This window comes from Natrix helvetica (assembly GCF_964273705.1).
Source record: "Natrix helvetica genome assembly, chromosome: 1".
NCBI lineage: Eukaryota > Metazoa > Chordata > Lepidosauria > Squamata > Natricidae > Natrix > Natrix helvetica.
The window spans coordinates 34,581,052-34,595,339 of NC_138548.1; the positions used below are offsets into that span (position 1 = coordinate 34,581,052).

The window sequence follows — 14,288 nt, forward strand, 5'->3', positions numbered from 1 at the left end:
TATGGCTTCTTTTTTAACTTTGTATAAAAAGGAATAGGTTCGCTATGAGATGGATGGGCTGGCTGATTGTATTAATGCATAGATGCTAATGCGATTCAGCATTTGAAAGAAAGACAATTTCTTTTACAAATGATTTACAATATGGAGAAAATGACAATACAGTAATAGAAGATGATTTCTTTTTTTTTTCTTCCCTGCCTTCGGGGCTGGATGTCATTTTAAATGTATCATTTCAAGTAATTAGAGCAGTTGGCAGAAATTAGTATTTTTGCCTTAAGATTATGGCAGTATCCATCACTGAAAGATTTGCCCCTTCAGCTGAAGTCAACTTTGGCTCCAAAATCATAATGAAGGCTAAGAAAAATGTGATAATCCTATTAAAAAATAAGATTGTGAATAGCAAAGGGAATTTGAGGCTCACAGCTTAAAAACTGTGAAATATGTTAATAGATGCTGAAAAAAATTAGCTGGGTAAAAATCTGGGATGAAGACAACTCCCTGGGGAAAAATCCTTTTACTTATCTAGGTTCTACAGTGCCCTGTTTTATTTACTGGGCTCCTCTGGAAGGAAATGCAGTATTTAAATAAATAATTTCAGAAAGTAAAGAATATTGAGCAGAGTATTGGGATTACGACAACAGGACCAGATATGTGGGATTATCACAGCTGGTTACAGAAATATTTGTCTTGGCTTCCATGGGGATAATAGCTGAACCAGTTTTATAAATGCAGACAAATATCCTAGCTCTCTTCAACTAAATCTAATTCAGGTTTCATGGTCTTTGACTCAGCAGCCCAATCAAATTATTTTCCAACCTTGTCTGCAGCTGTTCCCAGTGGCCAGAACTTGATTTTTATGTTCAAGAGGAAAATAATATAGTTTTAAAACTTAGTGTCTTGATGATGGATGATTTGAAAGAATACTTAAACTCACTAAAAATCAAGCTGTTTTAGCTGTCATTAAGCTTCCGTCCACATGTTTTTCTTTCTTACCAGCCCTGAATTTTAGGGTCCTGCACAAATTTGAAACTTTCTTGTCATTCCTGTCAGGTTTCTTGATATTTCCTCTTCTTTTATGGAGGGCTTTGAGAGACTTATTCAACGGAAAAGCATAGAGAAAGAGTTATAATTTTAAAATGCTTTGTCTAATTGTGACTTATAATTGTATGAAGCTACATTTTACATGTATTCATACGTATATCACACTGTGCATTTTATTATTCCCCACTCTCTGGGAAAAAGGCAATCTCAATAAGTATGGAGAATTGCCATCACTTAGTAGTAGTAGAGAAACAGACCCCAGAGGCCCTGGAGAGGAGAGATCTTTCCTCCCAGAATCGATGGGTATCTCCCTTTTGTGCTAAGCTATGGTTGGTTTAACTACAGATTGTTGAATAAACTACACTAAGTCATAACCAGCACACCATGTTACAGCTTTGACTCTTGCTCAGCCAGGAAAGAGAAAGCACATCCATGTGCCATGCTTTCATGGGTTTGTGTGGTAATTGTCACTCTACAGTAATGCTACCCAATTGGGCTACTCATGGTTGGTTATCAACAGTGGTGGGATACATACCAGGGTGTACCGATGCCTGCTGGGAGCACCAGGTACCATTACGGTACAGTGCTCTGGAAGGCCCACCTGCCTGCCTGCGCTCCTTACCTGTATTTGAGCTGTTCGGGGCTTCCGCACACGGAGCGTTCGGTGCCTGCATGATGCTCCGCTGCGCAGCTGGAGCATTAAGGGCAGTAAATACGCATGCGCACAAGCATTCATGTGGTGGACGCCCGGGCCCATTGCACCATACCGGTTGCAACGGGATCTGGAACCCATCACTGGTTATCAGGAATCAATCTAGTCCCCAATACAGCAATGATACCCTTCTCTGCTAAAGTAGCAATACTTCCTCCATGCAAAATATATGGATGCTGAAAGAGTCTGATAACAGAGAATATTTGTAGCTCAGAGGTGGACTGTGGGGTCCTTAGTACTCTTTGAGCTTAGTTGCTTTCTTTTCTTTCATTATCCAATTAGGTAATATTACCAATGCTAGAAGGGAGTGAGGTTTCCTCTTTTTGTATATATTAGTTGTTTTTCTTGTTAGTATAGGTGGGAATGTTCTTTGTGGTTCCTTCATTAGGCTGTTGTTTACTATTAGCTTGTTTGTCTGAGTTGGCATCCTTTGATTGGGATATTGTTCACTTCTTGAGTGTTGGTCTAATATTAATCTTGATGTTAATCTCTGTTTATCAGGCTGTTGACTGCTGACAAGGAGGTGGTTGGGGGTTTTATTACTTTTTTTGGCTGCTTTAATTATTATTTTTTTGAATGGTATGTAGATGTTTATCTCTATGTGCCTGTTGATGGCTGATTTGTCTGAGTGCCAAGCTTCCAGGAAGAGTCACTTCATGTGGCAGTGAAAAAACCAAAGCAAACTGGGGGACACCGTTATGTGCGCTTCAAACATGTCACTCCTCCTACAACAACTTATGCCCATACAGATAGTCCTCACCAGTGACGTGCGGTCACTAGAGGCAGGGGAGGCAGGGCCTCACCTCTCTTCATGGAATAATAGTATATAATATTATATACTATATATAATATTATATACATCCGTCCGGCCGCGCCCGGGAGACGCGGAGGGAGCAATGTTGTCGGCGCCTCCGGATGACGAACCAGTCGCTTGCTTTCGTCATCGGGAGGCCGACAACATTTCTGCCTCCACGTCTCCCGGGCGCCGAAGCAGTCCGGCGAGCGAGCGAGCGAGGCAGCGAGATCTTCGGTCACTCGTCCACCGGACTGCTTCCGCATCTCCCGGGCGCGGATGGACGAAGGGAGCCAGAATGGCGCCGAAGCAGTCCGGCGAGTGAGGCAGCGAGATCTTCGGTCACTCGTCCACCGGACTGTCTTGGCGCCATTCTGGCTCCCTTCGTCCATCCGCGCCCGGGAGATGCGGAAGCAGTCCGGTGGACGAGTGACCGAAGATCTCGCTGCCTCGCTCACTCGCTCGCCGGACTGCTTCGGCGCCATTCTGGCTCCCTTCGTCCATCCGCGCCCGGGAGATGCGGAAGCAGTCCGGTGGACGAGTGACCGAAGATCTCGCTGCCTCGCTCGCTCGCTCGCCGGACTGCTTCGGCGCCATTCTGGCTCCCTTCGTCCATCCGCGCCCGGGAGATGCGGAAGCAGTCCGGTGGACGAGTGACCGAAGATCTCGCTGCCTTGCTCGCTCGCTCGCCGGACTGCTTCGGCGCCATTCTGGCTCCCTTCGTCCATCCGCGCCCGGGAGACATGGAGGCAGAAATGTTATCGGCCTCCCGATGACGAAAGCAAGCGACTGGTTCGTCATCTGGAGGCGCCGACAACATTTCTCCCTCCGCGTCTCCCGGGCGCGGATGGACGAAGGGAGCCAGAATGGCGCCGAAGCAGTCCGGCGAGCGAGCGAGTGAGGCAGCGAGCGAGGCAGCGAGATCTTCGGTCACTCGTCCACCGGACTGCTTCCGCATCTCCCGGGTGCGGATGGACGAATGTAGCCAGAATGGCGCCGAAGCAGTCCGGCGAGCGAGCGAGCGACGCAGCCTGATCTTCGGTTGCTTCCAGAGCCGGAGCGGGATGGAGCAGCCATCGCCTTGGAAGTGAGTCGCGCGGACGGAGCTTTGGGGCTGAGGAGAGAGGCAGGGACGGAGGGAGTGGGGGGAGAGGAGCCGCCCCCCTCAACCCCCAGGCAATGGGGAAAGCTTTCCCGAAATGGGGGGGGGGTGTCACGGGAAATAAAAAGGGCGCGCGCTGGGGGGGACGAAGGAGGCTTTGGCGTGCCTTAGAGGCGGGCGGGCAAGCAACGAAAGGAGCAGTGAGGGCGGGCGGTGGCTGCAGGCGGCAAGGCTTGAGCGGGGTGAAAGGGACTGGTGCCGGTAGAGGAAGTAATGCTACGCCGCGGTCCCCTTAATGTTCACTCAGGAAGGCGGAGAACGAGACCACATGGTCTGCACACGTGGTCTGCACACGTGGTCCCATTCCCTGCCTTCCTGATGACGTCACCAGCCTCCCCAGCCATAACCCTCACCGCACGTCACTGGTCCTCACGTACAACTACAATTGAGCCCAAAATTTATGATGTTGAGAAATGTGTTAAGTGAGTTTTGCCCAGTGGTGAAATTCAATTTTTTTTACTACCGGTTCTGTGGGAGTGGCTTGGTGGGCGTGGCAGGGGAAGGATACTGCAAAATCTCCATTCCTTCCCCACTCGGGGGCCAGTCAGAGATGGTATTTGCCGATTCTCGGAACGACTCAAAATTTCTGCTACCGGTTCTCCAGAACCTGTGAGAACCTGCTGGATTTCACCCCTGATTTTGCCCCATTTTACCACTTTTCTTGCCACATTTGTTAAGTGAATCACTGCATTTGTTAAGTTAATAACATGGTTGTTACATGAATCTGATTTTCCCATTGACTTTGTTTGTCAGAAGGTCAAAAAAGGAAATCACATGACCCTGGGGCACTGCAACCCTCATAAGTGTGAGTCAGTTGTCCAGCAGCCAAGTGTAAATCACATCACCATGGGGATGCTTTTTTCAATGCTGTTGAAAGTCACTTTTTTCAATGCTGTTGAAAGTTTGAACAGTCACTAAGTGAACTGCTGTATAATTCACATATCATGCTAAATCATAGTTGGTGGCGATTGAGTGTGATGCCTGAACCAAGCCATAGCTGTTTATTCCCAGTAAGCCATAATGTTGCTTGGTTTTGGTTGAGCATGATATTTCAGCCTAGTGACTATGTCAATAGCTATGGGGGGCAGAAGGTAGTTTCTAATAACTCTGAGAATGGCCATATAAAATCCATATTATTTGTATATGTAGAATACACTCTGCTATAAGGAAGATTTTGTGCGGTGGCATCAGATCTCTCTTGTAATCCATATTACGTTCTCTGTGAAGAAATGCCTAGAAATAGCGGTTTCCTTTCTGTGAAACTGGACTGGTATACTCTGCTCCAAGCCAAATGATTTTCCCAAGCCAGTGACCCCTGATTGTGTTGAGATTTTCATATCAATTTAGGAATTTGGGGAACTGCAAATCCAAACGTATCCGGGTAGTAGCAGATTGGAGAATTCTGGCCAAGATTGTCTGCTTCCAAACTTCCTATTTTCCTGTTGCAAGTATATTTCAGTACATTTTCTGATGAAAAAAGATGGATGGTGAAACTGCAGTGATTTTCTACAGTCCAAAGGGTTGCTGTGTCTTAATTCAGTATGTTGTGAGGATGGAAGAAACTCTCCCTGACATGTTTTCTCCTTTTTCGTGTCCCTAGCTGCCAGTTGTAGAGAAGATCAGAATTATTGCACAGAAGATCTATGGAGCAAATGACATTGAACTACTGCCAGAAGCCCAGTTTAAAATCATTCAATATACCAAACAGGTACACCTACAGGCATCCTATGTCTGGGCTAAATTTAATGCACCTTCTGATTTTATCTGGATATGCAGGCAGAATTGGGCATAACTACATTTTTAAGAAGTAAAACTAGTGCAAAAGTCTTTAGAAAATTTACCTTTTTGAAGAGAAGATTTCTTTCAGCATTTTGACCTCGCTTTAATATAGCACTTCCATGAGATGATAGTCAACATTTCTTGATACAAAAGTGTAGGAGAGATTTAACAGCGAGATTAACAATATTGGGTGGGATCTTGTAGATCATCTAGTCCAACCCCCTGTCCAAGCAGGAGACCCTTCAGCATTTCTGACAGATGGCAGTCCAGATTCTCTTGGTAAATTATGTATTACATATATCACACAAACAATTGTATGTGAATTCATACGGAAGCATTCTTTCTACAGTATGTGCTCTACAAGAATTTTTCTTCTTAATTTCCTGTGGGTCCATTTAAAATGCATTTTGCACTTTTCAAATTTGGCAGTTTCAGTGGATCTTTAGTTTACTGGATATCCCAGAGTGAAGGGCCTTATTTCTTGCTTAAATTGACATCTGTGATGGCATTTTTTCCTGGCTGCCATATATATATTTGATGCTGGACTGGTCTATCTAGAAAATGCTTTATATATTCAGTACCAGGGGCACCCCTACAACATTAAATGGGGGCAGACAAGGCTGAAGTGAAAGAGTAAGAGTAGATCTATGTCACTTCCTTGCAGAGCCTGCCCTAAGCAGGGACTCCAGATAAATTGGAAATGCAACTTCAAAATGTCTACTTGACATTATTTTTTTAATGTTAAAACTAAAGATCCTGTGATTGATAGAGATAATCTAACAGACTCAGATGAATCAATTTGTGATGCAAAGGATCTGCTTAAATTAAGAAAGGCTAGAGCCAAATGAATGTGACTTTGTATAATTTGGTAACTTTTTTCTGGCACGCTCTTCAAGTGATGTCCTTTCTTTTGCAATCATTGTCTCTTCTCTGTTTGTCATCTAGGGATTTGGAAACCTGCCCATCTGCATGGCTAAAACCCATTTGTCATTGTCTCATGACCCAGAGCAGAAAGGAGTGCCCACCGGATTCATCTTACCCATAAGAGATGTCCGAGCCAGCGTGGGTGCAGGATTCCTTTATCCCTTAGTAGGAACAGTAAGTGTCACAGTTTGGAAGTCTTGAATTAATATGTTTGATTCAATTAGGTTAGTACTGGATTATTTGGCTTCAAGCTCCCTCTATTTTTTTTTTAAACTGCATTAAATTATATACAATTACTCATATATATCAATTATAAACTAATATTTTAGGTCCAATAGGCAGTTTGGTACATGTAGGAACCATGTTGGCCACCTCTGAAATAAATGGCATTCATTTGCTGACTTTTTATTCATTGATTTGTTCTTGGAGTGTGTTCCTTATGATTAAGGAGCTCTTTCTTTCCTTCAGCATGTTTTGTATGATTTTTTTAAAGTAGATTTCTACTAAGCACAGTTCTGCTATAACATTTCTGAATCTAGATTAGCTTCTCAAGTGTTATGGGGAATATCACTGGCTTAGGGTCAAGAAAAGGCGGAAGGAAAGAGCAGAAAAAGAAACACATTTTCTTTCCAAGTTATTTTTTCAGCCCCCAAAAATGTTCTTTGTTATAAATAGAAAAGCACATATTGTAGCAATGTTCAGAGGAGTAAAACATTTTGTCTTGTGTAGGCATCTTCAATTTGAATGACTTGAGTTTTAATTAAACCTTGAGTCTTCTATACAAGTCAATCCATAGTACTAGCTGATTTTTAGTCTTCTCTATGGGACCAAATGATAATAAACAAGGCTGAGAATTTAAGAAGCAGATTACGTAACAAAATCATGCTGCTTATGCTAATAAGGTAAGATGGAGCATAGTAGGAAGTCTCATTTGCAGTTAAAGCAGAAATGAGTACCTTACAGGCTATGCGTAGTCCTCAGCCATTTTGGTATCTCTCTCTATATGGCTTGAGAGTTTACTGGAATTTATTTATTTGGTGCCTCTCTTGAGTATTGACTCCTGAACAAGCCTTTGTAGTTTTCTTAGCAAGTCTGTAGTCTATAAATCCAAAAGGGGGGGGGGGAGGGTTACGTGGAGGATTTGTTTCTGCTGCTTCTTTTTATACCTGTTTATTTTACATAAATAAATTGTTAGGTCATTTGTCTGCCTAGTCTGTGAGCGTGTTATAGCAACTTTTCAGAGATTTATAGCTCTCTAAGTGATACAGGCTGCTGCTGAGGTCTGCAACAGTGATCATCCTAACCTTCTATTAACTATCACATTGGCTGCCTGCAAAAGTACCATTCAGAATTCAAGTGTCAAAATCCTGGCTTTTATGGTCCTGTAAATGGAATTCTGGAAATGATAGGTCTGGATTCTGGTGGAAAGAAAAAACTCAGGGTAGGAATACCACATCCCTAGATTGCCTTTACCATATTTATCTTCATAGACAGAGGGCTTCACCAAAGGCCAAAATTACTAAACATAGATTATTTAAAATGAATTCTTATGCTGTGGTAAGAACAAGTAGGATAAGTTTTTAAGGTGAAATGAGCAGGCGTAATAGAACTAATCAATTCAAATTTCTCACTTGAAGAACAAATAACCAAGATCAAATTATCATATTTTGTACCCATTATGCCATGACCTAGCTCTCTGGAAAAGGCCCTAACACCTGGAAAAGTGGAAAGAAAGAGAAAAGGACAACTAGCTGCGACTTTTCAGAACAAACCCAATAGTAGTTTGACTGATGTACTCAGCCTTCCCTGGAAAGTATCTCAACTACTTGGTGGATGGTGCTAATAAAACTATACCTTTGGGGGGGGGGGGAGTGTGCACCAAAGCAAATTATGATGTCATGATGAAATAACTGCATAGACATAGATGTGCATTGTGTGTGGATAACATTTTCCAGATGCAGTGAATTCCAGATGCAGTGAAGTTGCATTTTTCTGCTGGGCTTCCTTTTCAGAATAAAACAGGGTTTCAGGGAGCTCAAGATACAAGCAAGGAAGGAAGTGTTTAGATTCTTGGCCCCATGACCAAGTAGTTTTGGAATATGTATTTCAGACCAGTTGTTTCTTCATTCCAGATGAGCACAATGCCAGGACTTCCTACCAGGCCTTGTTTCTATGACATTGATCTGGATCCTGTGACTGGAGAAGTAAATGGACTATTCTAAGACAAATCAACAACCAAAAGTGAGTATTTGAGAACATCAGTAGATGTTGCTTTACTCTGTGAACCAAGAATTCGCAGACTTTTAAGAGGATTTGGGCTAATAAGTACTTTCACAAAACATCTGCCTTGGCTAATCATCAGACAGTCATTTATTTTATTTTTTTAAAGAATTTTATTGATTTTTAAAAATTTATGGGAAAGGATAAGTGGATATACAAAACTTTTTGGCAACTCCATCATGATAGAGGAAGAAATCTCTCCAATTCTCGCAACTTTTACAAAAAAGAAAAAACAAAAGATAAAAGATAAGCAGAAACAGCATCTTATTATACATTGTATCAACCATGTGTTCAATCATCTCTTTTGCCACTTTCTAATGTATCAACAATTACAATGATATTTCAAATACATTTATTTTGGTGACCTGAGTCTTTCCAATATTGTTCCCTCCCCCCTGTCCCCAGGTGGAGCAGCGGCCCCTCCCTCCTTCATGTTTTGTATATTGTCACCTTTTTCACTACCTCTTATATTTTGATCCTCTAGGAGGGCACTGTTTTTTAATAAAGGCCTCTGCCTCCACAACTGTATTGGGCCCCTAGCACCTCATCCCTCGTGGTCTTCCTAAGAAATTTAACATGTACTTCCCTTGGAACATTATGTGTTCTGGCATATGCTGAATTAATCCTATAAACCAGATTCATATCGCACCACAACTGTTCTTTATCTCTCTTAATATATTCTGCTAAAATTGTACTCATGATATCCTTAAGATCTTCATCTTCTGTCTCCGGTAGGTTCTGGAATCTGAGAAAGAAGGACATTCTTTCAAATTCTATCTTTACCATAAAATTTTCCAATTCTATATTCCCCTTCTGGACTGCCTTAACCTCCTCCCCCAGCCTGGCCGCATCCTCCTCCAGCACACCAATCCTTTGTTTATTTTCTATTGTTTGCTGCTGTACAGCTTTGAGCTGTTCTCTAAAATCTGCCACCTCTTTTTTCAACTCATTTTGTCCCTGCATAAGAGCCTGGAACATTTGTATAACATTTGCAAGTCCGAGAAGACAGGCAAATCCAAAAGTGAAAGTTAATCCTCAGTCACAGTTCCAAGCCAAGAAGTCACAAGAAAAAAATCAAATAATCCAAATCCAGAAAGACCACATAACAGGAGAAGCTCCAGGAGTCCTTCAGGAGGGAATAATAATATAAAGCCAGACTTTCTTCAAAGGTACTTTCAAAAGGCAGACTTCATTTATAAGTGCGAAGAAGACGGAAGCAGGCCATCTTAGCTCCCCCTTTCACAGGGAACCAGGGAGCAGAACATCAAAAATTTCCATAAAGTTTTTAAAACAACTCAGCAATCGCCTCTTGCAATTGTAATATAAATCTTTTCACATAGTTAGTACAAGTGACTAATTCAACTTTTTTCTCTCTCTCTCTCCATTCCGAGATTGAGAGATAGTCCAAATGCCTGAGAATCAGTGAAAAGACCCCCCTCCAATCTTCCAACTTCAAATAGATTGAATCCACAACTTACAAAAGACTGCTGCTCATCAATTAAAAGGGGTTAGGGAGATTGGAGCGAACTTCTCACCTCCAGCACTTCAGCCGCTACTTCTAATTAGTTACTTCCTTCCGGAATCCATTCAGCAAAGGTGCTGCTATGCACCCCCCACGCTCCCCAGCTCCTGAGGCAAAGCTGGAAACCCCCCCATGGCTGCCGCCGATCCGGGGGTTCGAGCAAGCCACCCTATGGCAGGTGGTCCCTCCAAGACCGCCTGTGCTCCTAAAAGGAGCCCACCAGAGAAGTGAGCAGCGGACCAATGTCCGTCGCCTTCGGAAACCAGAAGTGATCTCCCAGACAGTCATTTATTAAAAAGCAATCAGTGATCTGTACCACCTTCTCTTTTGGGACAAGTGGAGACAGGGATGCACAAGCAAAACACAAAGCTGAAGCTACCCCCTCATTTTGTTTCCAAGGATGGTAGTGAGCTCAATGTGGGATCCAGAGGCATTGCCGGACACTACTGTTAAGTTTGAAGTCAATGCTTCGTACCAGGTTCTTTCAGTTTCTCTTCACTAGACTTGCTTTCTAGTCTGATTATCATCCTTGTTCCCCTCCAGTTTCAGTTTTTTTCTGAATCCTTCTTAAGGTGTAGAGCCCAGAACTGTACGTAGTACTCAAGGTGAGATGTGCAGAATTAAGCATTCTGTAAATTTCATCCTCTTTCTATAATTTTATTTTTGTCTTCTAAGATAAATCTTTTATTCAAGTCATTACTACTGAAAAGAAGAGGCCCCAAGGACTGATTTTTTTTCTTGGCATCCAACTTTGTCTCCAATCTGATGAGGCCAAACTGGCTGAGTATGAGTTATATTGAACACTGCCTGAATACAAATTTCAAGCTTGCTATGTATATCTATTAAACTATTATGCCATCCAGCCCATATTTAACTATCTTGCTGATCATTAACTCCTTTCTGACAATCCAGATATACTTTGTCTACAGTATTCTTAAGAAAGTTAATTAAAAAAATGTGTCACTATTACAAAACCTGTCCTTGACAAATCCATGTTTTTATGGTGCTTGCACATCCATTTTTTATTATCTGCTGTAAAATCTTTCTAAATATTGATGTGGCTTGACTGGTTTGTAGTTTACTGCCACTTCTTTTTTTCTCTTTTTGAACATCGGGCTGACATTTGTTTTACTCCAGTCGCCTGTCACTCCATCAGTTCTCTAAGATTTCTCAAAAGGTTTCATTCAGACCATGATTTCATTCTTTCCCTGTTCGAGGATGCGGTTTATTTTTCCCTGGAGATCATGTTTCTGTCAGACATGAACATCAGTGCTGCCACGCTGTTTTTCTCAGTGGAATACATTTTTCCTAGGGTGGCAGTGTGTGGGGGGAACTGGGGTCGAAGAAGACTGAACCAAAATAAAATTAAAATAGTTCTTCCATTTCTTTATCTCTTAGCTGTTATCTTCCCTGATATATTAATTCTTTTCTTTTTATTTAGAATATATCTAAATACACCTTGTAAAATTACGGTATTCCTTTCATTCTTCACTAATGTCAGGAAATTCTGAGTTTTTAACTTTCATGAAACCAGCTCTGCAGTCTCAGACTACCTACTTCTAGCTTTCCTTTGTGATTTGTTCCCCTTTCCATTTCTTATTATGTATTCTTTTTTTTCAGGTCCTCGCTAGTTGTTTTGTGCAGCCACATTTATTAGAATCATTTGCTATATTTGCAGTTAGTATCCCCTTCTTTAGGAATTTGCACCCGCCCTGTTCTTTTTCCCATTAGCTTCTGCTGATCTGGAATGTTACTTACTTAACTTGGTTCTGCATTTATTAAAACAGTTTTTTAAGTCCAGGATACATGTTTTGTCTCCTCTCAATTTTTGTTTCTTCTAGACTCAAGCCTTAAAGCATCAGGGTCACCCTTCCAATATCCTGCTTCTTCCATTTTCTCAGCTAAGGGTTTTTTGTTTGCCAGCATCAAATCAAGACTAGCTCATTCTCCCATGCATTCTTCCAAGTTTTGAAGAAGAAAGTACATCAGGAATTTCTGAAAGGACTATGCTTGCCAAAAATGTGTCTCCAAACATATGCCAGTATAAGTTGAGTTGATAAGTTAGTTCAGCAGCAAAAGTAGTTCAAACAATGTAAAGAATTATTATTTTATGAAGTGGAAAAGAGAATTTATATTGCATTTTGGGCAGTTTATGGCTTCCTCTTTGGGGGAGGAAGGTTCTAAAAAATCATATTACTGAGCTTTGGTGACACCTGTTCAAGAAAAAGCATGTAATTTCCCTTTTTTTTCAGCGAGAAAATTACAGAAAAGTCAGTCTTCATTTAGGTCTAATCACACTCAAAAATCACTTTTCAATCTGGCTTCTTTCAACAAAACACTGGAGGAAAAACACTGGAAGTCTCAGCCATATCAACTCAATAGAAATAAAAATATGAGCCTTGGCTGTCAAAAGCTCGTCTGCCTCTCCAATACCATGATATATTGATGTAAAGAAATGAGCTATTAATGTGGATCCTCCAAGTTTTATATTAAGGGAGATGTAAAATAATTTGTGGACAACATGTGGAAATGTTTTCCTTTTTTATTTCCAGATGTTGAATGAATTATGTTATCATTGATTTTTAGAGCATAACAGATGCTATAATAAAGATGGCTCTTTATTTTGTATGATTCATTGATTATGACTTCCACTTTCGTTACACAAGTAATTTCTTTTCTTTTGCAGATATTGGGGAAACTTATTTTGACAAAAGTTGAGTAAGCTGTCCATGGTTCCTAAAAATCTTTGGAAACAATTTAAACTTTTTAAAAAATACATCTTAATACTGTAATTTTAAACGGTGGTGTGCTTTTTAGTTGTGGCAAATGAAAGTCTATATTTTTAACATTGGCACATTTTTAAAGAAGTTCACAATGCAAACCTGTATTCCTTATTAAAAAAAATATGGCTTTTACCTCGGATTCAACCTGATTAAATAAAATTTAATAATCATACAACTTTTACTAAGTCTGTTACATTTACACATGAATTAACAACTAAACAAAAGCATAGCTATTACATAGGTATTGCAACAGGGACTACCATGGAATATACTGTATAACCATGTATTGCGTCTTGCCATGTTAGCATAAAATCTAAAGTTAATCCTCCTTTGAATCCATACACTGAAATAAGCAGAGTTAAGTCCCATCATTTTTAATAGGTTTGACCACATAGATCCAAGACTAGATTTCTCACAAAGAAAGTAAACTACAGGTTTTAAATACACTTTTGTTCAAAAAATATTTTGTTCTGTTTAAAATCTGGTGGGTTAATGAAAGCAGCTTTTCTGATCAAAGACTTTAATTTTAAATTCACTAATTAGTCAGTTATACTTTCCTGTTTAATTTATGCTACATACTAATTTCTATTTTTAAAAGAAAAAGTTTAACCAAACAAATTTGACCATTTTAATGCTTAATTTTGGTAGTGTTCTATGAGCTATGCAGGAGAGGACACCACCTCTCTTTGCTACTTACAAAAATCTCTTGTATATTTCTTTATCCTTCCTGAGATTTTTCCTATTTATTCATTATTTAGATTTGCATAGCCAACACTGTAGAAGATAGACACAAGATCTAGATGGGCCTATACAACAAAATGCAATTCAGTGGTGAGAAAAGTAAGGTTTTACACACTTAGGCAAGAAAAACCAAATGCCCAGATATAGAATGGGAGGTACCTGGCTCAACAGCAGTAACTGTGAGAGGAATCTAGGAGTCCTAATGGACAACCACTTAAATAATCAGCAATGTCCTGCAGCTGCCAAAAAAAGCCAATGCAGTCCTAGGCTGCATCAATAGGAGGATAGTATCAAAATCATGTGAAGTCTTAGCACTACTTTTATATTGCTTTAGTAAGACGAGACTTAGAATTCTGCATCCAATTTTGATCGCAAATAAGAAGTTGAAGCTCTAGAAAGAGTGCAGGGAAGAGCAACAAAGATTATTAGGGAGCTGGAAGTTAAAAGTATACGATGAATAGTTATAGGAACTGGGTATGTCTAGTCTAACAAAGAGAAAGATTATAAGTGACATGATAGCAATCTTCCAATATTTGATGGGTTATCAACAG

General features: G+C 40.7%; 1 protein-coding gene across 2 annotated transcripts in view; it reads left to right on the forward strand.

Annotated features, from left to right (window-relative positions):
* MTHFD1 (methylenetetrahydrofolate dehydrogenase, cyclohydrolase and formyltetrahydrofolate synthetase 1) overlaps positions 1-13,171 on the forward strand; it is a 75,867-nt gene extending 62,696 nt beyond the window's left edge. The window contains exons 25-28 of one of the 2 annotated variants that reach the window (XM_081944180.1): positions 5,309-5,416; positions 6,433-6,585; positions 8,544-8,652; positions 12,900-13,171. In XM_081944180.1, the coding sequence (XP_081800306.1) occupies positions 5,309-5,416; positions 6,433-6,585; positions 8,544-8,633 (351 nt within the window). In that variant the 3' untranslated portion in view covers positions 8,634-8,652; positions 12,900-13,171. Of the gene's footprint in view, positions 1-5,308; positions 5,417-6,432; positions 6,586-8,543; positions 8,653-12,465; positions 12,835-12,899 lie in introns of those variants that run through there. The other variant, XM_081944181.1, reaches the window with a different exon arrangement.
* Positions 13,172-14,288: the final 1,117 nt, after the last annotated feature.